This window comes from Salmo trutta, chromosome 3 (genome assembly GCF_901001165.1).
Source record: "Salmo trutta chromosome 3, fSalTru1.1, whole genome shotgun sequence".
NCBI classification, from domain to species: Eukaryota; Metazoa; Chordata; class Actinopteri; order Salmoniformes; family Salmonidae; genus Salmo; species Salmo trutta.
Window position 1 is genome coordinate 71422922 of NC_042959.1, and position 25976 is coordinate 71448897.

At 44.9% G+C, this 25976-nt stretch overlaps 1 protein-coding gene across 2 annotated transcripts; it reads left to right on the top strand.

Moving 5' to 3' along the window:
* Positions 1-570: 570 nt before the first annotated feature.
* LOC115187322 (multidrug resistance protein 1) lies at positions 571-25809 on the top strand. 2 transcript variants are annotated; one of them, XM_029746399.1, is made up of 28 exons: positions 571-912; positions 1388-1457; positions 1680-1773; positions 2764-2920; positions 3576-3624; positions 6934-7125; positions 7593-7764; positions 7910-8034; positions 8442-8613; positions 10375-10488; positions 12790-12900; positions 12996-13121; positions 13238-13441; positions 13709-13879; positions 13999-14160; positions 14319-14495; positions 15206-15352; positions 15516-15620; positions 15942-16019; positions 17129-17212; positions 17284-17487; positions 17663-17763; positions 17936-18076; positions 21423-21579; positions 21769-21966; positions 22559-22765; positions 23539-23685; positions 25566-25809. In XM_029746399.1, the coding sequence occupies exons 2-28, from the start codon at positions 1396-1398 to the stop codon at positions 25770-25772; spliced, it is 3864 nt and encodes a 1287-aa protein (XP_029602259.1). In that variant the 5' UTR covers positions 571-912; positions 1388-1395; the 3' UTR covers positions 25773-25809. The 2 variants fall into 2 exon arrangements, with proteins under 2 accessions (XP_029602259.1, XP_029602261.1); XM_029746401.1 differs by having other exon boundaries at positions 574-912; positions 1698-1773; positions 25566-25808.
* The last annotated feature ends 167 nt before the right edge of the window (positions 25810-25976 follow it).

The window sequence follows — 25976 nt, forward strand, 5'->3', positions numbered from 1 at the left end:
ATAACAGAAACTGTTTTGGCCTAAAGCTGAACAATTACAAGTAAGGGGCATTGGAGTGTGATGGTAACTCAAACATTTTTTTTATTTAACTAGGCATGTCATTTAAGAACATATTCTTATTTACAATGCCTGCCTACACTGGCCAAACCCAGACAATGCTGGGCCAATTGTGTACTGCCCTATAGGACTCTCAATCACGGTCGGATGTGATACAGTCTGGAATCGAACCAGGGACTGTGGTGACGCCTCTTGCACTGATATGCAGTGCCTTTGACCACTGCGCACTCGGGAGTTTTACTATAGGCTAGTCCTAGATCATTTATAGTCATTGTTCACTCTGTGTTCTAGGCACGTCAATAGATGAGACAGTCAATAAGATGTTCATTTTGCTGAACTGGTAGGCTCTCCATTCTTTATAAGAGATTGGACATATGGATGCTATATGGCTATATGGATGCCCCCTGCTGGTTCACGATGTTGTGAGAGAAAAATAACATCACTTTTGTAGAGTAGCGGTGGTTGTCTCTCAAATAGCGACAACATGAGATGGCCATGTTCGGTATCTAATGTAAGTTACACAGACACACACTCAGCCATAACCCTATAGGTCATTGTCGCCTCCCTTAAAGCAGCTCCTGACGTCGAAGTCAAGGACAGACAGACGTTTGATGGACATCAGAAGGTGTGATTTGAGCAGGGCGGCACGCGGCAGTGAATGATGTCACCGCGGTGTAACTATGATATAAGAGAGGAGCTGCTGCCTCGTTTCTCTATTGTGAGAACGAAACAGAGGTAGATAAAGAGAGGACAGCACCGGAGCTGGGGGGGTAAGCACCGATAGTGGACCAACTATTGTCAAAAATAGAAACGAGGGAAGAGAGAGGTCCTGTGCGGGGTGGCGGGAAAGAAGCGGTGAGTTTATCTAACAACCATTATGTATTTCTAATGTGCTCGACCGTTACACTTTGTAATGTCAACTGCTTTTTCTAATAGCCTACAAGACAAGTCTAGACTATAGCCTATACCACAAAACTATTTCAAAAGTAGGCTTAATAAATATGAAGTAGACTTCTGGGGCATATTGAGGGTGTTAATTCACTACCCAGTCCAGCCCATAGAAATATCATCTCATTCTAGTTCTGTGGTCAAGATGTTATGAACCGGAGTCAGTATCATGCAACCAGTTCGTTATCGTTTAAACAATGAATTCACACGCACGCCCATGATGAGTTTAGCCTGTGGGTTAGCCCCGTAAATACTTTATTGCAGGTGTCAAAGTTTGTCTTTCCCCAGACTCTTGAGGACGCTTAAATATCTTACCGTTATACGTCTTTGCGATCTAACCTGTACGGTTGTACCTGTCTGTATGTTTCCTACATGCCATAAGACCCAGACATGAGCAAGAAGGACGAGATAGCCTTGGCCAAAGTCAAGATTGAGCAAAACGGAGGCATTGGGTAAATATTTAGGTGCTATGCTGAGAATGTTGTCTTTGGGTGTTTGTATTTTGCCAACAATTGTTTCTATAGTCATTATAATATCGACTTGTGTTATTATTCCTTCATTGGGATTACGGTCTAGTTCCTGAGTTAACTAACTCAATAACTTAATAACTTTATCTACCGTTTTTAAAGTTGAAAGATTATTATATAAAATGTATTTATAAAATGATGTTGTAGATATTCTGTCTCTTCTAGAGAGGATAAAGATGAAGAGAAAAAGGGAGAAAAGGAGAAAGAGCCAAAGATGCCGATGATTGGTGCCATAGCTCTGGTGAGTAGCCCTGACAAACTGTCACATACTCCTCCAGCTTTACACACTGGAAACTAGTTATTATCAGGGTTCTGAGGTATTATTTGTGTGTGTGTGTGTGTGCGTGCGTGCGTGCGTTTGTGTGTATGGGTGGGTGGTTGCGCGAAGGTGTGTGCATGTGACTGTGTGCCTGCATGTGAACGTGTGCGTGCAACATACTTGCATGCTGTAATCATGTGGAAATAGGCGGGGTTGGGGAGTGGTCTGTTTCCTCTGGTCCCCTGCTGGGCCAGTAGAATAGCTGAAGGTTGAATTTCCTCTGGTCCCCTGCTGGGCCAGTAGAACAGCTGAAGGTTGCATTTCCTCTGGTCCCCTGCTGGACCAGTAGAATAGCTGAAGTTTGAATTTCCTCTGGTCCCCTGCTGGGCCAGTAGAACAGCTGAAGGTTACATTTCCTCTGGTCCTCTGCTGGGCCAGTAGAATAGCTGAAGGTTGAATTTCCTCTGGTCCCCTGCTGGGCCAGTAGAATAGCTGAAGGTTGCATTTCCTCTGGTCCTCTGCTGGGCCAGTAGAATAGCTGAAGTTTGAATTTCCTCTGGTCCTCTGCTGGGCCAGCAGAATAGCTGAAGATTGAATTTCCTCTGGTCCCCTGCTGGCCCAGTAGAATATCAGAAGGTTAAATTTCCTCTGGTCCCCTGCTGGACCAGTAGAATAGCAGAAGGTTACATTTCCTCTGGTTAGGAGCCTCTACCACTGGAGAAACATACTGGAGTTCTACATACAAAATTACTCAGAGTATTCATTACCTTCATATGTTCTCTTTCTCTCTGCTCATCTGTCCATCTCTGTCCCTTTTCCTCTCCACTTTCCTTCCCCTCTTTAATTCTTTCTCCCCTTCCCTCTCCCCTGCCCATTCTCACTCCCTTTCTCTCTCTCCTTCCCAATCTCTCACTTTCCTCATATCCCCACCCTGCCCCTCACTCTCGCTCCTCTTCCCCCATGCCTCTATAGTTCAGGTTTGCTGATGGTTGGGACAGGTTGATGATTGTGCTGGGGACCATCATGGCTATGGTTAATGGAACGGTCCTCCCTCTCATGTGTATCGTCTTTGGGGACATGACTGACAGCTTCATAGGAGACTCCATACAGACACAGAATAACTTCACCAGTGAGTCAGTCGCTACACACACACACACACACACACACACACACACACCCACGCACCCACCCACCCACCCACCCACCCACCCACCCACACACACACACACACATAAGCATGCACGCAAATATACACACACACACACACACACCCACACACACACACACACACACACACACACACACACACACACACACACACACACACACACACACTCATACACTCTTAAAGGACAACACCACCACTTTTCAACCTCATTTTCATCTCCAACGCAATACCAGTGCCTACATGTGAAAACAACGCATTTCTACATTTTTTTAGGAAAAAATATAAAGTTAAATAGTTATAGCTGATTACATCATAAAAAGCTAAAACAAAAAAAAAAACTGTGATTTTCAAACAATATGAGATTTGAGGTGATGCAGGGAGCAAGAAAATACCCTCTGGCTAGAAACTCATTGCAGGTTTTGAAAATCACAGTTTTTTTGTCACAGATAACAATTTTTGTTAGGACCTTTCTTCTTGTCTTTTTAACCACAGATCATAGAAACAGGCTGTTTTCACATATAGACACTGGTTTGGTGTTGGAGATAATGAACATGAGGTTGAAAAGTGTTGGAATTGCCCTTTAACTGTCTAACTGTCACATCTTTTCCTGCTCTAGACATCACATTCCCTGTTTCCAACACCACTCTGGGAGAGGAGATGACTGGGTGAGGCTAAGACTCAATGATATTTCAGTTAACCAAGAAGGGAGTAGTTCCTGATCTTTGACCGGATTTATTTCAGAGGCTCCGTATCCGTGAGTCCGCAAATTCTCACATCATCTCACGGGAACTTGGACTTAATCTATTTTCATAACCTAGACAGGGTGAACTGCATAGTTAAAGGGCAATTCCACCACTTTCAACCTCCTATTCATTATCTCCAGCACCATACCAGTGTCTCCATGCGGAAAGTATTCAGACCCCTTGACTTTTTCCACATTTTGTTACGTTACAGGCTTATTCTAAAATATATTAAATTGTTTTTTTCCCCTCGTCAGTCTACACACAATAATGACAAAGAAAAAACTGGTTTTTAGAAATGTTTGCTAATTTATAAAAAAAATTCTACTGAAATATCACATTCACATAAGTATTCAGACCGTTTACTCAGTACTTTGTTGAAGCCCCTTTGAAAATGATTACAGCTTCAAGTCTTCTTGGGTATGACGTTACAAGCTTGGGGAGTTTCTCCCATTCTTCTCTGCAGATCCTCTAAAGCTCTGTCAGGTTGGATGGGGAGCGTTGCTGCACAGCTATTTTCAGGTCTCTCCAGAGACGTTTGATCGGGTTCAAGTCCGGGCTTGGCTGTGTGCTTAGGGTCGTTGTCCTGTTGGAAGGTGAACGTTCACCCCAGTCTGAGGTCCTGAGCGCTCTGGAGCAGGTTTTCATCAAGGATCTCTCTGTAATTTGCTCTGTCATCTTTGCTTCAATCCTGACTAGTCTCCCAGTCCCTGCTGCTGAAAAACAACCCCACAGCATGATGCTGCCACCACCATGCTTCACCGTAGAGATGGAGCCAGGTTTCCTCCAGACGTGACGCTTGGGATTCAGGCCAAAGAGTTCAATCTTGGTTACATCAAATCAAATTTAATTTGTCACATACGCTGAATATGTACATGTAGGTAGAGTTATTAAAGTGACTATGCATAGATAATAACAGAGAGTAGCAGCAGCGTAGAGTGAGGGGAGGGGGTAATGCAAATAGTTTGGGTTGCCATCTGATTAGCTGTTCAGGAGTCTTATAGTCTTATGGCTTGGTGGTAGAAGCTGTTTAGAAGCCTCTTGGAGCTAGACTTGGTGCTCCAGTACCGCTTGCCGTGCAGTAGCAGAGAGAACAGTCTATGACTAGGGTGGCTGGAGTCTTTGACAATTTTTAGGGCCTTCCTCTGACACCGCCTGGTGTAGACTGGGACTTACGAAAGCTAAGGCTAGCTTTTTCTAACAGAAATTTGCATCCTGTAGCACTAATTTCAAAAAGTTTTGGGACACTGTAAAGTCCATGGAGAATAAGAGCACCTCCTCCCAGCTGCCCACTGCACTGAGGCTAGGAAACCCTGTCACCACCGATAAATCTACGATAATTGATCATTTCAATAAGCATTTTCTAAGGCTGGCCATGCTTTCCACCTGGCTACCCCTACCCTGGCCAACAGCTCTGCACCCCCTGCAGCAACTTTTAAAAAGAGGTCCTGGATGGTAGGAAGCTTGGCCCCGGTGATGTACTGGGCGGTGCTCACTACCCTCTACAGGGCCTTGCGGTCAGAGGCCGAGCAGTTGCCATACCAGGCAGGGATGCAGACCAGAGAATCTTGTTTCTTATGGTCTGAGAGTCTTTAGGTGCCTTTTGGCAAACTGCAAGTGGGCTGTCGTGCCTTTTACTGAGGAGTGGCTTCCGTCTGGCCACTCTACCATAAAGGCCTGATTGGTGGAGTGCTGCAGAGATGGTTGTCCTTCTGGAAGGTTCTCCAATCTCCACAGAGGAACTCTAGAGCTCTGTCAGAGTGACCACCTCCCTGACCAAGGCCCTTCTCCCCCGATTGCTCAGGTTGGCTGGGCGTCCAGCTCTAGGAAGAGTCTTGGTGGTTCCAAACTTCTTCCATTTAAGAACGATCGAGGCCACCATCTTCTTGAGGACCTTCAATGCTGCAGAAATATTTTGGTACCCTTCCCCAGATCTGTGCCTCAACAAAATCCTGTCTCGGAGCTCTACGGACAATTCCTTCGACCTCGTGGCTTGGTTTTTCCTCTGACATGCACTGTCAACTGTGGGACCTTATATAGACTGGTGTGTGCCTTTCCAAATCATGTCCAATCAATTGAATTTACCACAGGTGGACTCCAATCAAGTTGTAGAAACATCAAGGATGATCAATGGAAACAGGATGCACCTGAGCTCAATTTCGAGTATCATAGCAAAGGATCTGAATACTTATGTAAATAAGGTAATTTAAAAAAAAAAAGTTTTTTATACATTTGCAATAATTTCAAAAAAACTGTTTTAGCTTAGTCATTATGGGGTATTGTGTGTAGATTTCTGAGGAATGTTCTTTTTTAACCCATTTTAGAATAAGGCTGTAAAGTAACAAAATGTGGAAAAAGTCAAGGGCCTAAATACTTTCCGAAGGCACTGTATGTGAAAACTGTTTCTATGTCCTGTGGTTAAAAAGATAAGATAAAAGATCTTAAAAAATTCTGTCATTAAAAGTAAACACAATGAGATGAAGCGGTGACGCGGGTAGCAGGACAATTGCACTCCCCCCGGGCTTGAAACTCGTTGCAGGTTTTGAAAATCACTTTGTATTTTAATTTTAATTATATTAATTGTAAGGATCGACGCCTGGGACGAGAAGCAGGTACAGGGAGTGAACATTTAATTAACCACGAACATGGAACAGGACAGCGTCTGGACAGGAACACACAACGACATTAATGCAGACACAGGGAACACACGGGGAAGCAGACAGTTATAGACAGGGCAATCAACAAAGGGAAGGAGTCCAGGTGAGTCCAATGAGCACTGCTGCGCATAATGAGCGCCAGACAGGGAGAGCGGGAGCAGGCGTGACATTAATGAGGTCATAGGGTAGGATTGTGTAGGACCTTCTTTTATTTTGAACCACAGAACGTTGAAACACACCGATTTGACATATGTCAGATATGTGAACGGATACAGAGCCTCAGAATTTAAAGATCTGGTCCCAGATAAGGAGCTACTTCCCTATAAAATAAATTGTAATGTCAAATGGCATATTCAAGAGATCACCTTTACCTCTCTGCCTTTTGTATAGATTTATACGTATAGATTCACCTGTGTAATGTAAACACACATACAGTCACGTAATGCCCTGTGTCACCGTCATGTTTACAAAGTCATTATTCCCTAAAATGTACCTCTGTGCCCCAATTATCTACAAACCATCATTAAGGTTTTGTCTGTCTGGATGTGTGTTGACCAGCTGTATGTCTGTATTCCAGCCATGCTATCTACTACTCTATAATGGGTGCAGTGGTGTTGGTAGCAGCCTACATGCAGGTGGCCTTCTGGACCCTGGCGGCAGGCAGGCAGGTCAAACGCCTCAGGAAGCTCTTCTTCCACTGCATCATGCAGCAGGAGATCGGCTGGTTTGACGTCAACGAGACGGGAGAACTGAACACACGCCTAACAGAGTGAGGAGCTCCTATAGGAATGGATTGGTGTTTATAGGGGAAGGTGTTTTTACATTGATACCATCTGGATGTAGCTTCAGGGTTTAAACAGGCCTGGCCAATCAAATATGGGGAGTGTGCGCATGCGTGTGTGTGCACATGCATGTGTGTATGTTTGTGTGCGTGTTTATGTCTGTGTGTGTGTGTGTGTGTGTGTATGTACGTGTGCTTGCATGTATTTGTGTGTGTATGTGAGTGTGTGTGAGTGTGTGTGTGTATGTGAGTGTATGTGTGTGTATGTGTGTCTGTATGTGAATGTATGTGTGTGTATGTGAATGTGAGTGTGTATGTGAGTGTATGTGTGTGTGAGTGTGTGTGTGTATGTGTGTATGAGTGTATGTGTGTGTTTGCGTGTGTGTATTAGTTGTGTGTGTGTGTGTATGTGTGTATGTGTATATGTTATATTCTGTATTTCCTCCCCTCCACAGTGACATCTATAAGATCAATGAGGGGATAGGTGACAAGGTGGGCATGTTGATCCAGTCCTTCACCACCTTCATCGCTTCCTTCATCATCGGCTTCAGCAAAGGATGGAAGCTCACCCTGGTCATCCTGGCTGTCAGCCCTGTGCTGGGCTTCTCAGCTTTTATATTCAGCAAGGTGGGCTTCACACACACACACACACACACACACACACACACACACACACACACACACACACACACACACACACACACACACACACACACACACACACACACACACACACCTCTCTTGACTGTCTTTCTCCGTTGTGTGTCTCTAGGTACTGACGTCCTTCACATCCCTGGAGCAGAGTGCTTATGCTAAAGCTGGAGCCGTGGCTGAGGAGGTGATCTCTTCTGTCAGAACAGTCTTCGCCTTCGGTGGACAACAGAAGGAGATAACCAGGTGTGTGTGAGAGAGAGAGGGGGGGTAGAATGGAGGCTTTTTGCTAACGTTAAAGGAGCGGTAACTAAGGCAACAGACGGGTCACCAGGATAATGTTCCTAAAGGACTTGTTGCTGCTGTGAAGACCATTAGCCTGAGCAGAGTCAGTAGTTGTTATTGTTCTATAAGTGGATAGACCAGTCCACACCACTCTGTGTAAAACCATCAGTGAGGAGGATAATTGGATTAGTGTGGTGTGTTTGTATATGTATACCATCTCTCTCTCTCTCTCTCTCTCTCATTCCCTCTGTCTCACTCTGTATTTCCCTCTCATTCCCTCTGTCTCTCTGTGTTTTTCGCTCTCTTTCAATTCTTGTGCGTGTGCGTTTCTGTGTGTGTGTGTGTGTGTGTGTTGTTTTGTACCACAGGTACCAGAAAAACCTGGAGGATGCTAAGAACATGGGGATCCGTAAAGCCATCTCTGCTAACATCGCCATGGGCTTCACCTTCCTGATGATCTACTTGTCCTACGCTCTGTCCTTCTGGTACGGCAGCACACTCATCCTATCTGGAGAATACACCATTGGAACTGTCCTCACCGTGAGTACTCACACACACACACACACACACACACACACACACACACACACACACACACACACACACACACACACACACACACACACACACACACACACACACACACACACACAGTCTTGTATAACTAACCTAGTGGGGATACACAATTCAGTCTCATTCAAAATCTTATTTTCCCGAACCCCTAACCCTAGCCCTAACCCTAACCCTAGCCCTAACCTTAACCCCAAAACCTAACATTAACTCTAACCCTAACCCCTAACCCTAGCCCTAACCTTAACCCCAAAACCTAACATTAACTCTAACCCTAACCCTAACCCCTAGCCCTAACCTTAACCCCAAAACCTAACATTAACTCTAACCCTAACCCCTAGCCCTAACCTTAACCCCAAAACCTAACATTAACTCTAACCCTAACCCCTAACCCTAGCCCTAACCTTAACCCCAAAACCTAACATTAACTCTAACCCCTAACCCTAGCCCTAACCTTAACCCCAAAACCTAACATTAACTCTAACCCTAACCCCTAACCCATCCCTAACCTTAACCCCAAAACCTAACATTAACTCTAACCCTAACCCCTAACCCTAGCCCTAACATTAACTCTAACCCTAACCCTAGCCCTAACCTTAACCCCAAAACCTAATATTAACTCTAACCCTAACCCTAGCCCTAACCTTAACCCCAAAACCTAACATTAACTCTAACCCTAGCCCTAACCTTAACCCCAAAACCTAACATTAACTCTAACCCTAACCCCTAACCCTAGCCCTAACCTTAACCCCAAAACCTAACATTAACTCTAACCCTAACCCTAGCCCTAACCTTAACCCCAAAACCTAATATTAACTCTAACCCTAACCCTAGCCCTAACCTTAACCCCAAAACCTAACATTAACTCTAACCCTAGCCCTAACCTTAACCCCAAAACCTAACATTAACTCTAACCCTAACCCTAGCTCCTAAACCTAGAATGAACCCTAGCTCCTAACCCGAGAATTAACCCTAGCTCCTAACCCTAGAATTAACCCTAGCTCCTAACCCTAGAATTAACCCTAGCTCCTAACCCTAGAATTAACCCTAGCTCCTAAACCTAGAATTAACCCTAGAATTAATCCTAGCTCCTAAACCAAGAATTATCTCTAGCTCCTAACCCTAGAATTAACCCTAGCTCCTAACCCTAGAATTAACCCTAGCTCCTAACCCTAGAATTAATCCTAGCTCCAAACCCTAAACCTAATTCTAACCTTATGTAACGATCGTCTGGAAGAGGGGACCAAGGTGCAGCGGAGTTAGTGTTAATCTTGATTTTTAATGATACACTTCAAAAAACAAACAGGGAAAACGAAAGCCAACATTTCTGTCAGTGCAAACCACACAACAGAAACAACTACCCACAAAACCCCAAAGGAAAACAGGCTGCCTAAGTATGATTCCTAATCAGAAACAACGATAGACAGCTGCCTCTGATTAGGAACCCTACTCGGCCCAAAACAAAGAAATACAAAAACATAGAAAAAGGAACATAGAACGCCCACCCAATGTAACACCCTGGCCTAACCAAAATAAAGAACAAAAAACCCCTCTCTATGGCCAGGGCGTTACACCTTAACACTAATTCTAACCTTAACCCTAAACCCCACTAGAAATAACATTTGTAGGGACCAACAGAATGTCCTGAGTTGGTCAAATGTGTGTTTGTTTACTATAGTTACACACACACACACACACACACACACACTGATGTTTATTTGTGTCCTGTAGGTGTTCTTCACAGTGTTGATCGGGGCTTTTGCCATGGGACAGACTTCTCCTAATGTCCAGGCCTTTGCCAGTGCCCGGGGAGCGGCACACAAAGTCTACAACATCATCGACAACGTGAGACACACACCCTCTCCTCACACACACACACACACACACACCACACACACACACACACACACACACACACACACACACACACACACACACACACACACCACACACACACACTCTGGGCTGATCAGGGTTAACACGCAGCTAAGCATCACTGTGGTTATAGCAGAATGGACTGTTCTTAGTTCACTGTGCATTTGTGAATGGTTCACGATTGTTAATGTTTCACGATGACTTGAGTTTACAATGCACAGTCAGACAGTCAGAGCTGCTCTTATCATGCTTATATACAGTATTTACACACTGAGGAACGTGGTTGAATATGAATACCCTGACCATCAAAATGTTGTTGTAAAACTAACTTTTTACTATCAAGAGAAATCAAAGTTACATTCTTTAAACTCTCCCCCCAATCACACACACACACACACACACACACACACACACACACACACACACACACACACACACACACACACACACCAAAGACAAAAACAAGGGGAAACTGTGGAAGGGTGAGGTACCCAGGGGAACTTACATATTGTAAGATCTGAAAGAGAGAGAGAGAGACACAGACACACACACACTCCCTGGTACAGACACACACACACACACACACTAAAACACACACACACACTAAAACACAAACACACTAAAACACACACTGTAACAGACAGGCACACACACGTACTGTTCATGCTCTGTAACACGAAAACTAGTGTAAATTAACAGGGCTAAACTAACACGTAGATAAACCTGCCCTCTGGCTAACACTCTTCCTCCTATTGTCCCTCTGAGAGGGGAGAGAGAGGCGGGGGGCTCACAGAGAGAGGGGAGAGAGAGGCTGGGGACTCACAGAGAGGGGAGAGAGAGGCGGGGGACTCACAGAGAGGGGAGAGAGAGGCGAGGGACTCAGAGAGAGGGGAGAGAGAGGCGGGGGACTCACAGAGAGAGGGGAGAGAGAGGCGGGGGACTCACAGAGAGAGGGGAGAGAGAGGCAGGGGACTCACCGCGGGAGGGGAGAGAGAGGCGGGGGACTCACAGAGAGAGGGGAGAGCGAGGCGGGGGACTCACAGAGAGAGGGGAGAGAGAGGCGGGGGACTCACAGAGAGAGGGGAGAGAGAGGCGGGTGACTCATAGAGAGAGGGGAGAGAGAGAGGTGGGGGACTCATAGAGAGAGGGGAGAGAGAGGCGGGGGACTCACAGAGAGAGGGGAGAGAGAGGCGGGGGACTCACAGAGAGGGGAGAGAGAGGCGGGGGACTCACAGAGAGAGGGGAGAGAGAGGCGGGGGACTCACAGAGAGAGGGGAGAGAGAGGCGGGGGACTCACAGAGAGAGGGGAGAGAGAGGCGGGGGACTCATCGCGGGAGGGGAGAGAGGTGGGGGACTCATAGCGGGAGGGGAGAGAGGTGGGGGACTCATAGCGGGAGGGGAGAGAGAGAGACGGGGGACTCATAGAGAGAGGGGGGAGAGAGAGACGGGGGACTCATAGCGGGAGGGGAGAGAGAGGTGGGGGACTCATAGAGAGAGGGGAGAGAGAGACGGGCGACTCATAGAGAGAGGGGAGAGAGAGGTGGGGGACTCATAGCGGGAGGGGAGAGAGAGGCGGGGGACTCATAGAGAGAGGGGAGAGAGAGGCGGGGGACTCATAGAGAGAGGGGAGAGAGAGGTGGGGGACTCATAGAGAGAGGGGAGAGAGAGGCGGGGGACTCATAGAGAGAGGGGAGAGAGAGTTGGGGGACTCATAGAGAGAGGGAGGTCTGATGGAAAGAAGGAGGGTGGAGGGAGGGGACTAAAAGAGAGGGGCGTAGAGAGCAGGAGGCTAAAGCACAGTCCCCAATCACCAATCACCACACTCCCACCAGAATCAATCCTTTCTGATTTGGCCCACCATTGTAGCTGCAGGCTGCTCTGAGTGGGGCCTTGAATTCCAGCTGGAATTGCTGTCTACTTATATAATGTCTATGGTGTGAATGGGGAAACTTTTTGGACTCTGTAGAGCGCTTAACACACAGTAGAATAACACACATCTTTCCCCACTGAGCAGTCAGGAATACAGGGAGTCTTCAGAAGGGGATGTTTATGCTGCTGTATAAACCAGGCCTCTGTGTCTGTGTGTGTTTATGCTGCTGTATAAACCAGGATACTCTTCTCATGCACCATATTGGTTGAAAAATATTTACCGGCAATATACTACGCCTGTAGTATTTTATGGTATCATTTATGTGTACAGTAATTAGTTGAATGTTCCCAAGTATATGTTTATGTTCTAAGTCTCACTGCTGTTGATGTTTGTCTGTTCAGAAACCCCACATCAACAGCTACTCAGACCACGGCCACAAGCCTGATGTCATCAAAGGAAACATAGAGTTTAACAACATCCATTTCACCTACCCCTCACGACCCGACGTCAAAGTATGTGCTGCCTTCTTTACGTGTGCGCGTGTGTTGATGTCCAGTAGATGTTTGTAGATGTTAAACAGTGTGTTTCTGTGTGTGTCTCTTTGTAGGTGTTGAATGGAATGTCTCTGAGCGTGCGTAGTGGCCAGACCATAGCACTGGTAGGCAGTAGTGGCTGTGGGAAAAGCACCGCCGTTCAGCTGCTGCAGCGGTTCTATGATCCACAAGAGGGATCAGTGAGTATCATAGAAAACACACACACACACACACACACACACACACACACACACACACACACACACACACGCGCGCACAGTATCTGTTCTGTAACTATGCCCTCTGTGTTCTGTAGGTGTGTGTAGATGGTCATGACGTGCGCTCCCTGAATGTGCGCTTCCTGAGAGAGATGATTGGCGTTGTCAGTCAGGAGCCCATTCTGTTTGCTACCACCATCGCTGAGAACATCCGCTACGGTCGACCTGACGTCACACATCAGGAGATAGAACAGGCTGCTAGGGAGGCCAACGCCTACGACTTCATCATGACACTACCTGATGTACGTTACTGTGTCTGTGTGTGTGGTGTCTGTCTGTGAGTGTGGTGTCTGTCTGTCTGTCTGTCTGTCTGTCTGTCTGTCTGTCTGTCTGTCTGCCTGCCTGCCTGCCTGCCTGCCTGTGAGTGTGGTGTGTGTGTCTCTGTGTGTGTGTGTCTGTTTGTCTGTCTGTGTGTGTGTGTGTGTGTGTGTGTGGTAGTGGTAGTACTATAACTAATGCTAGATAATGATTGATTACAGTATATTGATAATATTGTTTCTGTTGAGCAGAAGTTTGAGACTCTAGTTGGAGACAGAGGAACCCAGATGAGTGGAGGACAGAAACAGAGGATCGCTATCGCACGCGCTCTCGTACGCAACCCCAAGATCCTCTTGTTGGATGAGGCTACCTCAGCCCTCGACGCCGAGAGTGAGACCATCGTACAGGCTGCTTTGGACAAGGTAGAGGACACACACACACACACACACCCTTTGCACCAGTTTATCAACATCTACTAAACATTGCTATGCCCCCCTCCTCCCCACTCCCTCCCTCCCTCCCACCCTCCCACCCCCTCCAGGTGAGACAGGGTCGTACTACCATCGTGGTGGCCCATCGTCTGTCTACTATCCGTAATGCTGATGTCATCGCAGGCTTCCAGAAGGGAGAGATCGTAGAGCTGGGAACACACAGCCAACTGATGGGAAAAAAAGGTGTCTACCACACACTGGTCACCATGCAGGTAACATACACACACACCCTCCTCACACCCTCTTCAAACATCTTGCATCTACGTCACCATTTAGGTAACAGCGTTATCAAAACAGTGTCACACACACGCCACATAACAAACAAATACACACATTTTACTCTATATTCTATTCTGTTGTGTTCTTCCAGACATTTAAGAGTCCTGAGGAGGGCAAGGAGGCTGTGGAGGAGCAGGTTCTGGAGGGGAAGAGTCCGTCAGTGACGCCGTTCTTAGAGACCACCCTCATCAGGAGGAAATCTACCAAGGGATCGTCCTTCATCAGCTCAGAGAAAGGAGACAAGGACAAGACTGAGGTGGAAGAAGAGGTAAGGCTATGGAGCTAGAGGTACTAGCTAGAATGGATATTCCCATTTCAATCCAGGATCAGTAGTGGACACACTGTGGGTCATAATTGGTGTACCATTCAGAATGTTTCTGATGATCTCTCTCTCTTTCTCTCTCTCCTTCCTTCCTTTCTCTCTCTCTTTCTCTCTCTGTCTTCTCTCTCTCCTTTTCTCTCTCTTTCTCTCTCTCTTCTCTCTCTCCTTCCTTCCTTTCTCTCTCTCTTTCTCTCTCTGTCTTCTCTCTCTCCTTTTCTCTCTCTTTCTCTCTCTCTTCTCTCTCTCCTTCCTTCCTCTCTCTCTTTCTCTCTCTCTTTCTCTCTCCTCTCTCTCCTTCCTTTCTCTCTCTGTCTTCTCTCTCTGTCTTCTCTCTCATTTTCTCTCTCTCTTCTCTCTCCTTCCTTTCTCTCTCTCTTTCTCTCTCTCTTTCTCTCTCCTCTCTCTCCTTCCTTTCTCTCTCTCTTTCTCTCTCCCTCTCTCTCTTTCTCTCTCTCTTCTCTCTCCTTCCTTTCTCTCTCTGTCTCCTCTCTCTCCTTCCTTTCTTTCTCTATCTTCTCTCTCTCTTTCTCTCTCATTCCTCTCACTCTCTGTCTTCTCTCTTTCTCTCTCTGTCTTCCCTCTCACTTATCTCTCCTTCCTTTCTCTCTCTCTTTCTCTCTCCTTCCTCTCTCTCTCTGTCTTCTCTGTCTCCCCAGGATGAGGAGATTCCTCCTGTGTCGTTTCTGAAGGTGTTGAAGCTGAACCTTCCTGAGTGGCCCTATATGGTGGTTGGTGTGATCTGTGCCACTATCAACGGGGGCATGCAGCCTCTATTCGCTGTCATCTTCTCTAAAATCATCGCTGTATGTTAAATATCAGTTAATACCAGATCTCATCATTCTACGTTTACTCATTTATTTCAGTTTATTCATCTTCTCCCACGTCATTACTGTAAGTTGAATTAGTCATATTCCATCAAATAGCATCACCTCAGATGATCAGGTTTGTGTTGTTGTCATGTTTCAGGTGTTTGCAGAGCAAGACCAGGAACTAGTTAGACAACGCTCCTCGTTCTACTCTATCATGTTCGCCTTCATTGGAGTCGTCTCCTTCATAACCATGTTCCTACAGGTACGCACACACCTCACCTAATGCTAAATAATATGATGAATGAGTGACAGAATGTGGGAGGGGCTTCGGTTTGTATCTATCCTACAGCAGGTCAGTGGTCCCTAATGTATTTCTATTGATCGACAGCATCTTAAAGTTTTACTTACTATGACTGTGATACGTGCTTGTTGTAGTTGTTGTGAATTGTTAGGTTATATTACTGTTAGATATTACTGCATGGTCGGAACTAGAAGCACAAGCATTTCACTACACTTGCATTAACATCTGCTAACCATGTGTATGTGACAAATCAATTTGATTTGATTTGATTCTTCTCTCCAGGGATTCTGTTTTGGGAAGGCCGGTGAGATTCTGACCATGAAGCTGAGACTGATGGCCTTTAAAGCCATGATGAGACAGGCAAGACAGTTTATTTAGGCTTATAGGGTGTTTAATAAATGTGTTTATTTAGGCTTATAGAGTGTTTAATAAAGGTGTTTATTTAGGCTTATAAAGTGTTTAATAAAGGTGTTTATTTAGGCTGATAGAGTGTTTAATAAATGTGTTTATTTAGGCTGATAGAGTGTTTAATAAAGGTGTTTATTTAGGCTGATAGAGTGTTTAATAAAGGTGTTTATTTAGGCTTATAGAGTGTTTAATAAATGTGTTTATTTAGGCCTATAGGGTGTTTAATAAAGGCAAGACAGTTTATTTAGGCTTATAGAGTGTTTAATAAATGTGTTTATTTAGGCTTATAGGGTGTTTAATAAAGTCAAGACAGTTTATTTAGGCTTATAGGGTGTTTAATAAAGGTTAGACAGTTTATTTAGGCTTATAGAGTGTTTAATAAATGTGTTTATTTAGGCCTATAGAGTGTTTAATAAAGGTGTTTATTTAGGCTTATAGAGTGTTTAATAAAGGTGTTTATTTAGGCTTATAGAGTGTTTAATAAAGGTGTTTATTTAGGCTTATATAGTGTTTAATAAAGGTGAGACAGTTTATTTAGGCTTATAGAGTGTTTAATAAATGTGTTTATTTAGGCTGATAGAGTGTTTAATAAATGTGTTTATTTAGGCTGATAGAGTGTTTAATAAAGGTGTTTATTTAGGCTTATAGAGTGTTTAATAAAGGTGTTTATTTAGGCTTATAGAGTGTTTAATAAAGGTGTTTATTTAGGCTTATAGAGTGTTTAATAAAGGCAAGACAGTTTATTTAGGCTTATAGAGTGTTTAATAAATGTGTTTATTTAGGCCTATAGAGTGTTTAATAAAGGTGTTTATTTAGGCTTATAGAGTGTTTAATAAAGGTGTTTATTTAGGCTTATAGAGTGTTTAATAAAGGTGTTTATTTATGTTTAATAAAGGTGTTTATTTAGGCTTATATAGTGTTTAATAAAGGTGAGACTGTTTATTTAGGCTTATTGAGTGTTTATAGGCTTATAGAGGTTATAGGGCTTATGGACTGTTTATAAAGGCTCAAATAGGTTACAGAGACAATTTTAACATGTCACTCTCTTCGTCCTCCTGTAGGAGTTGGGCTGGTATGACAGTCACAAGAACAGTGTTGGAGCTCTCACCACTAGACTGGCTACAGACGCAGCACAAGTACAGGGGGTAGGTAGTAAGTACACACATGAACACACAACACACACACACACACTAACCCTCCCTCCCTCCCTCTCCAGGCTACAGGAGTGCGTTTGGCCACTCTGGCCCAGAACGTGGCTAACCTGGGCACCAGTCTGATCATCTCGTTTGTGTACGGCTGGCAGCTGACTCTTCTCATCCTGTGTGTGGTACCTGTCATGGCTGTAGCTGGAGGCATACAGATGAAGATGCTCTCTGGTCACGCCGTCAAAGACAAGAAAGAGCTAGAGCAGGCTGGCAAGGTACACAACCACTCACACACACAGTCTTATTCACTCTCTTCATAGCTCCCAAAATTTGCCACGTTCTTCTCTCCAGTCTAACCAGTGCGTGTCTGTGTGTGTGTGTGTGTGTGTGCGTGCGTGTGTGCGTGCGTGTGTGTGTGCGTGTGCGTGTGTGTGTGTGTGTGTGTGTCAGATTGCCACAGAGGCCATAGAGAACATCCGTACGGTAGCGTCTCTCACCAGAGAGCAGAAGTTTGAGTCTCTGTACCAGGAGAACCTCATAGTGCCTTACAAGTACGTGTGCTACAAAGTTGATCATTTCCATGATAAAAAGTCCTAGTCATTGCTGTGTTTTTAATGTGTCAACAGTGTCAGTCTTGTAAATGTACTATATTACGTTTGTTTATGTAATCACCCCTCTCTTTAATCTCTCTCTCTCTCCCCCTCTCTCGCTTTTCCTCTGTAGGAACTCTCAGAAGAAGGCCCATGTGTATGGCATCACATTCTCCTTCTCTCAGGCCATGATCTACTTTGCCTATGCAGGTTGCTTCCGCTTCGGAGCCTGGCTCATAGAGGAAGGCATTATGACCTTTGAAAATGTCTTCCTGTGAGTACAGCAGCTACCTTTGATTGGGTTACTTCAGTCATGGGTCCATGTTCACAACTGACCTCATAGCCTTTTCCTATGTGACTATAAGGCCATGTTGGAACGACTCACTTGCTTCCCTAATATGGGTGCTGGGTGGAACAGTAGTGTACCGATGTGTGTATACATTGTACAATACAGCTCAGGTACAGTAGTGGAGGATGTGTGTGTGTACATTGTACAATACAGCTCAGGTACAGTAGTGGAGGATGTGTGTATACATTGTACAATACAGCTCAGGTACAGTAGTAGAGGATGTGTGTATACATTGTACAATACAGCTCAGGTACAGTAGTAGAGGATGTGTGTATACATTGTACAATACAGCTCAGGAACAGTAGTGGAGGATGTGTGTATACATTGTACAATACAGCTCAGGTACAGTAGTAGAGGATGCGTGTATACATTGTACAGTAGTGGAGGATGTGTGTATACATTGTACAATACAGCTCAGGTACAGTAGTAGAGGATGCGTGTATACATTGTACAATACAGCTCAGGTACAGTAGTGGAGGATGTGTGTATACATTGTACAATACAGCTCAGGTACAGTAGTGGAGGATGTGTGTGTACATTGTACAGCTCAGGTATAGTAGAACACACCCCGGCCCAGCTCATCTAGGCCTGACAGGAATGTCCAGTATTACAGTGGTCAAAGGTGGTTGTGGTTAATCATTACCTTACTGGGAAGTGTGTTGGAGGTCAACGCTGATCTAGGGACTCATCACCATAGCAACAATGGCCATATAGCCATGACATGTCTAACATGTGACCCATAGAAATGGATGTTATAGAGTAGATATCAAGACTAAAGGCTTAGATAACATTTTATTTGAAAAGGTGTACATAAGGCAGTCATAACACTGTCATAACAGCAACATAACGTCTGTCATAAACAGATGTTACTATTGTCATTAAAGCTGCAATATGCAACTTTTTGGGCGACCCAACCAAATTCACATAGAAATGTGAGTTATAGATCTGTCATTCTCATTGAAAGCAAGTCTAAGAAGCGGTAGATCTGTTCTATTTTCTATATTTCCATGCATTCGTTTTTTAAGTTTAGTTTTTGGGTCTTTTACTTTAGTTTTTTTTTTTTACAGCAGCTTCAAACAGCTGAAAATACCATATTTTGGGTTATTGAAAATATATTTCACAGCGGTTTAGATCGTACAATGATTCTCTTCTACTTGTTTTGTCACAAACTAAAATTAGGCACACTATTAGAATTTTAGCAACCAGGAAATGGCAGAGCGATTTCCTACATATTGCTCCTTTAAGTGTCATGCGGTTGTATTATTTCACTTTCAATGTGAAGATCAAATTTCTCTGGCATGACTTCAAGATAATTTAAGTTTAACCTAAATTGGACTTTAGCGAGCTTGATACAATAGTTTCCGAGCTTGATACACTGTTTTAGCATTTGTGACGCAAAACCAATGCAAATTTTTTCGTGCTTCATTTCCAAATCATAGCATCTTAAATTGATTGTGTAACTCGATGCAGTTATTTATCGCTTTTCATTACAGTGTTATCTCAAAGCTCTACATGGGCAAATCATTTGAATCAAGGCAGGAAATAGCAAAAGTAGGCTAGGTGCTAAAATACTTTTCAGATTAGGACTATGAGAAAGATAGTCTGTAGAAATGTGTTTTAAAGGCTCCAGTTGATGTAGCGGCTCTCAGATGGTCAGGGAGAGCATTCCATAGGCGAGGGGCAACGGAGCAGAAGACTCGGTGCCCCATAGTACAGAGACGTGCCTTGGGGACATGAAGCAGTGGTGATTTGGACATGATTTGAACATGAAGCTCGTAAATATAATATCGGTAACATTGACTTGCATTGGATTTGTGCCACGAATGCTAAAATGTTACCATTTGGAAACAGTGGCCAGGTAAACAAAACCAAAGCAGCCCATAGACTGCTTACAGGGTAAGGAAACCAATATGTAATTTTGAACTTTGGGTGAACTACCCCTTTAAGATACATGTTAGATAGAGAGAAACCTGTTCTCTCTGTCTCGCTCTCCAGGGTGATCTCTGCAATGTGAACTATCCTTTTAAGATACATGTTAGACAGAGAGAAACCTGCTCTCTCTGTCTCTCTCTCTCCAGGGTGATCTCTGCAGTGTGAACTATCCCTTTAAGATACATTATATATACAAAAGTATGTGGACACCCCTTCAAATGAGTGGATTTGGCTATTTTAGCCACACCCCTTGCTGACAGGTGTATAAAATTGAGCACATGGCCATGCAATCTCAATAGACAAACATTGGCAGTAGAATGGCCTTACTGAAAAGCTCAGTGACTTTCAACATGGGACCGTCATAGGATGCCATCTTTCCAACAAGTCAGTTCGTCAAATTTCTGCCCTGCTAGAGCTGCCCCAGTCAACTGTAAGTGCTGTTATTGTAAAGTGGAAACGTTTAGGAGCAACAACGGCTCTGCCGCGAAGTGGTAGGCCACACAAGCTCACAGAACGGAACCGTCGAGTCGAACTGCAAAATCGTTTGTCCTCGGTTGCAACACACTACCGAGTTCCAAACTGCCTGTGGAAGCAATGTCAGCACAATAACTGTTCGTCGGGAGCTTCATGAAATGGGTTTCCATGGCCAAGCAGCCGCACACAAGCCTGAGATCACCATGCACAATGCCAAGCGTCGGCTAGAGTGGTGTAAAGCTCGCCACCATTGGACTCTGGAGCAGTGGAAAATCGTTCTCTGGAGTGATGAATCACGCTTCACTATCTGGCAGTCCGGGTTTGGTGGATGCCAGGAGAACGCTACCTGGCCCAATGCATAGTGCCAACTGTAAAGTTTGGTGAAGGAGGAATAATGGTCTGGGGCTGTTTTTCATGGTTCAGGTTAGGCCCCTTAGTTCCAGTGAAGGGAAATCTTAACACTATAGCATACAATGACATTCTAGACGATTCTGTTCTTCCAACTTTGTGGCAACAGTTTGGTGAAGGCCCTTTCCTGTTTCAGCATGACAATGCCCCCATGCACAAAGCGAGGTCCATACAGAAATGGTTGGTAGAGAACAGTGAGGAAAAACTTGACTGGCCTGAACAGAGCCCTGACCTCAACCCCATCTAACACCTTTGGGATGAATTGGAACGTCATTGGGTCACGTGATGTTTAGAAGCCCAAAAAAACTTATTTGGCACTATATATAACCATTTGTTTTTAGTGTATAACCTGTTCTCTGTCTCTCTCTCTCTTCTGGGTGATCTCTGCAGTATGAACTATCCCTTTAAGATACATGTTAGATATATTGTAACCTGTTCTCTGTCTCTCTCTCTAAAGGGTGATCTCTGCAGTGCTGTACGGAGCCATGGCAGTAGGAGAGGCCAACTCCTTCACGCCTAACTACGCCAAAGCCAAGATATCAGCATCTCACCTTATGTTCCTCATCAACAGAGAACCTGCCATAGACAACTGCTCACAGGAGGGAGAAACACCGGTACACACACACACACACACACACACACACACACACACACACACACACACACACACACACACACACACACACACACACACATCACACCCAGTGGCTATCACAGTGGAGAATTGTGGAGGGATTGTATAGTACATGCCAGGAGATTATTTCATGAACGGATGTTCTTCTGCCTCCCTCTCTTCCCTCCAGGACCACTTTGATGGTAACGTGCGTTTCCAGGGGGTGAGGTTCAACTACCCGTCCCGTCCAGACCTTGCTGTCCTGCAGGGACTGGATCTGAAGGTGCAGAAGGGCCAGACTCTAGCCCTGGTGGGCAGCAGTGGCTGTGGGAAGAGTACGACCATACAATTACTGGAGAGGTTCTACGACCCACTACAGGGCACAGTGGTGAGTACACACACACACACACACACACACACACACACACACACACACACACACACACACACACACAAACACACGGGAGAAAATTGTTTTACTATCCTTATGAGGACTTTTGGAGATTTTAGGTCCCCACAAGGATAAAAGAACCAACCCACACACACACACACACACATTTTCACACACGTGTATACGCACATTGATTATTAAAGCTATATGTACTGTACGTTTAATGACCACTGTCATCAGTCAGACAGTGAGATATTTGCTGGAATTTTTATATGCAAAAATCCATGAAAACATAGAGCCCTCATGTGTCTCCATGTGTGACTGTGTAGATATTCTCCTACTGAAACACGGTTCTATAATTACTGATTGACAGGCCAGGATGTTGACACTGTTGCTCATAACGCTCTAATATACTGGCTTTACTGTACTGAGACCCTGTACTGAGACCTTGTGGGTTATGATCCTGCTCAAAGTGCATTTGTGTGTTCATGTGGAGGTTATTGCCCTGCTAAGGCCACTGATAAAATGACAAACACTAGAGGATTATCCAACTTTGATGTTAACTCTTCCTCCTCCTCTTCTTCCTCAGATGTTGGACAACAGTGATGCTAAGAAGCTGAACATCCATTGGCTCAGGGCCCAGATGGGCATCGTATCCCAGGAGCCTGTGCTGTTTGACTGTAGTCTGGCAGAGAACATTGCCTACGGAGACAACACACGCAAAGTTACCATGGAGGAGATCCAGAGTGCTGCTAAAGCTGCCAACATACACAGCTTCATAGACGACCTGCCTCAGGTACACACTAATACTACTACTGTCACCACTACTACTACCACCAATACTACTACTACTACTACTACTACTATTACTACTACTACTGTCACCACTACTACTATTGCTACTACTGTCACCAATAATACTGTACTACAACTGTCACTAATACTACTACTACTACTACTTCTACTACTACTTCTACTACCGCTACTGCTAATACTACTGTAAGCATCTTCTGCTTTTGTAAGCACCAATACACTAATAGTGGCTGCATGGTCAGATAACCACAGACAAACTGATAGTGGTATCAGCTTCTCTCAGATGCCGTGCCAGAGATAACACTGCAGGTCATTACTGGAGTAATGTCATCTTAGTGCTGTTCCCTGTGTAAGGGTGAACTGTCTTTCACTCTGAGGGCTTACCACCTGTAGGACTGAAAGAGGTTATGAGCTGGTTTCACACACAGATTAAGCCTAGTCCCAGACTAAAAATAGATTTTAAATGGCCTACGTGTGTTAGTCCCGGGCTAGTTTTAGGCTGGGATTCAATGCAAGGCACATTATAGGCACAGAGCACTACACAGCCAACAATGTGCCTTTCAAATACATTTTCCCCAGATGTTCACGGAGATCGCGTTCATGGGAAACGCTGCGCATGTCAGCTCAATCGTAAATTGAATCCCGGCCTTAATCTGTGTCCGTAAAACCAGCCCTAGGAGTTATGTCATGTGTGAGATGACGAGGATAACCTCTTTCTTTCCCTCCATCTCCTCTTCCCTCCATCTCACTGAGTAGAAGTATGACACCCAAGCTGGTGACAAGGGGACCCAGTTGTCAGGAGGACAGAAGCAGCGTATAGCCATTGCCAGAGCCATCCTCCGCAACCCCAAAGTCCTGCTGCTGGACGAGGCCACCTCCGCACTGGACACAGAGAGCGAGAGGGTGTGTGTGTGTTTGTGTTAAACTATATATACAGTGGGGAGAACAAGGATTTGATACACTGCCGATTTTGCAGGTTTTCCTACTTACAGAGCATGTAGAGGTCTGTAATTTTTATCATAGGTACACTTCAACTGTGAGAGACGGAATCTAAAACAAAAATCCAGAAAATCACATTGTATGATTTTTAAGTAATTCATTTGCATTTTATTGCATGACATAAGTATTTGATACATTAGAAAAGCAGAACTTAATATTTGGTACAGAAACCTTTGTTTGCAATTACAGAGATCATACGTTTCCTGTAGTTCTTGACCAGGTTTGCACACACTGTAGCAGGGATTTTGGCCCACTCCTCCATACAGACCTTCTCCAGATCCTTCAGGTTTCAGGGCTGTTGCTGGGCAATACGGACTTTCAGCTCCCTCCAAAGATTTTCTATTGGGTTCAGGTCTGGAGACTGGCTAGGCCACTCCAGGTCCTTGAGATGCTTCTTACGGAGCCACTCCTTAGTTGCCCTGGCTGTGTGTTTCGGGTCGTTGTCATGCTGGAAGACCCAGCCATGACCCATCTTCAATGCTCTTACTGAGGGAAGGAGGTTGTTGGCCAAGATCTCACGATACATGGCCCCATCCATCCTCCCCTCAATACGGTGCAGTCGTCCTGTCCCCTTTGCAGAAAAGCCTCCCCAAAGAATGTTTCCACCTCCATGCTTCACGGTTGGGATGGTGTTCTTGGGGTTGTACTCATCCTTCTTCTTCCTCCAAACACGGCGAGTGGAGTTTAGACCAAAAAGCTCTATTTTTGTCTCATCAGACCACATGACCTTCTCCCATTCCTCCTCTGGATCATCCAGATGGTCATTGGCAAACTTCAGACGGGCCTGGACATGCGCTGGCTTGAGCAGGGGGACCTTGCGTGCGCTGCAGGATTTTAATCCATGACGGCGTAGTGTGTTACTAATGGTTTTCTTCTTTCTTTCTCCAAAAAGTCCGATCTTTGTCCCCATGTGCAGTTGCAAACCGTAGTCTGGCTTTTTTATGCCGGTTTTGGATCAGTGGCTTCTTCCTTGCTGAGCGGCCTTTCAGGTTATGTCGATATAGGACTCATTTTACTGTGGATATAGATACTTTTGTACCGGTTTCCTCCAGCATCTTCACAAGGTTCTTTGCTGTTGTTCTGGGATTTATTTGCACTTTTCGCACCAAAGTACGTTCATCTCTAGGAGACAGAACGCGTCTCCTTCTTGAGCGGTATGACGGCTGCGTGGTCCCATGGTGTTTATACTTGCGTACTATTGTTTGTACAGATGAACGTGGTACCTTCAGGCATTTGGAAATTGCTCCCAAGGATGAACCAGACATGTGGAAGTCTACCATTTTTTTCTGAGGTCTTGGCTGATTTCTTTTCATTTTCCATTGATGTCAAGCAAAGAGGCACTGAGTTTGAAGGTAGGCCTTGAAATACATCCACAGGCACACCTCCAATTGACTCAAATGATGTCAATTAGCCTATAAGAAACTTCTAAAGCCATGACATCATTTTCTGGAATTTTCCAAGCTGTTTAAAGGCAGTCAACTTAGTGTATGTAAACTTCTGACCCACTGGAATTGTGATACAGTGAATTACAATTGAAATAATCCGTCTGTAAACAATTGTTTGAAAAATGACTTGTGTCATGCATAAAGGAGATGTCCTAACCGACTTGCCAAATCTATAGTTTGTTAACAAGAAATTTGTGGAGTGGTTGAAAAATGAGTTTTAATGACTCCAACATAAGTGTATGTAAACATCCGACTTCAACTGTAAATCTCTATGTGGATTCATGATACAGACGTTTTAACTACTGGATGTATTTGTCTCTGTTCTCCCTCCTTCCCCAGGTGGTGCAGGAGGCCCTGGATGTGGCTCGACAGGGCAGGACGTGTATCGTGGTGGCCCACCGCCTTTCCACCATCCAGAACGCTGACCTGATTGCTGTCTTCCAGAAGGGAGTGGTGGTGGAGCAGGGCACTCATCAACAACTACTGTCCCAGAGAGGAGTATACTACTCACTGGTTACCACACAGCTGGGCCATGGCAGAAACTGAGGGAGGAGAGGTGGATGGGGGGAGGGAGAGGCTGAGGGGGCAGGGGGTTGCTGGTAGGGGCTGAGTGTGCAGGGAGGGGTTGAGGGTGTATTTTGTATATAAAAGGAAGAGGTGGTGGTGCTGTATTTCAGTTATTTATTCAAAAAGTATCACATCTGTACCATAGAGTGTCTGTGTGCCAAATGAATACATGGAACGCACACA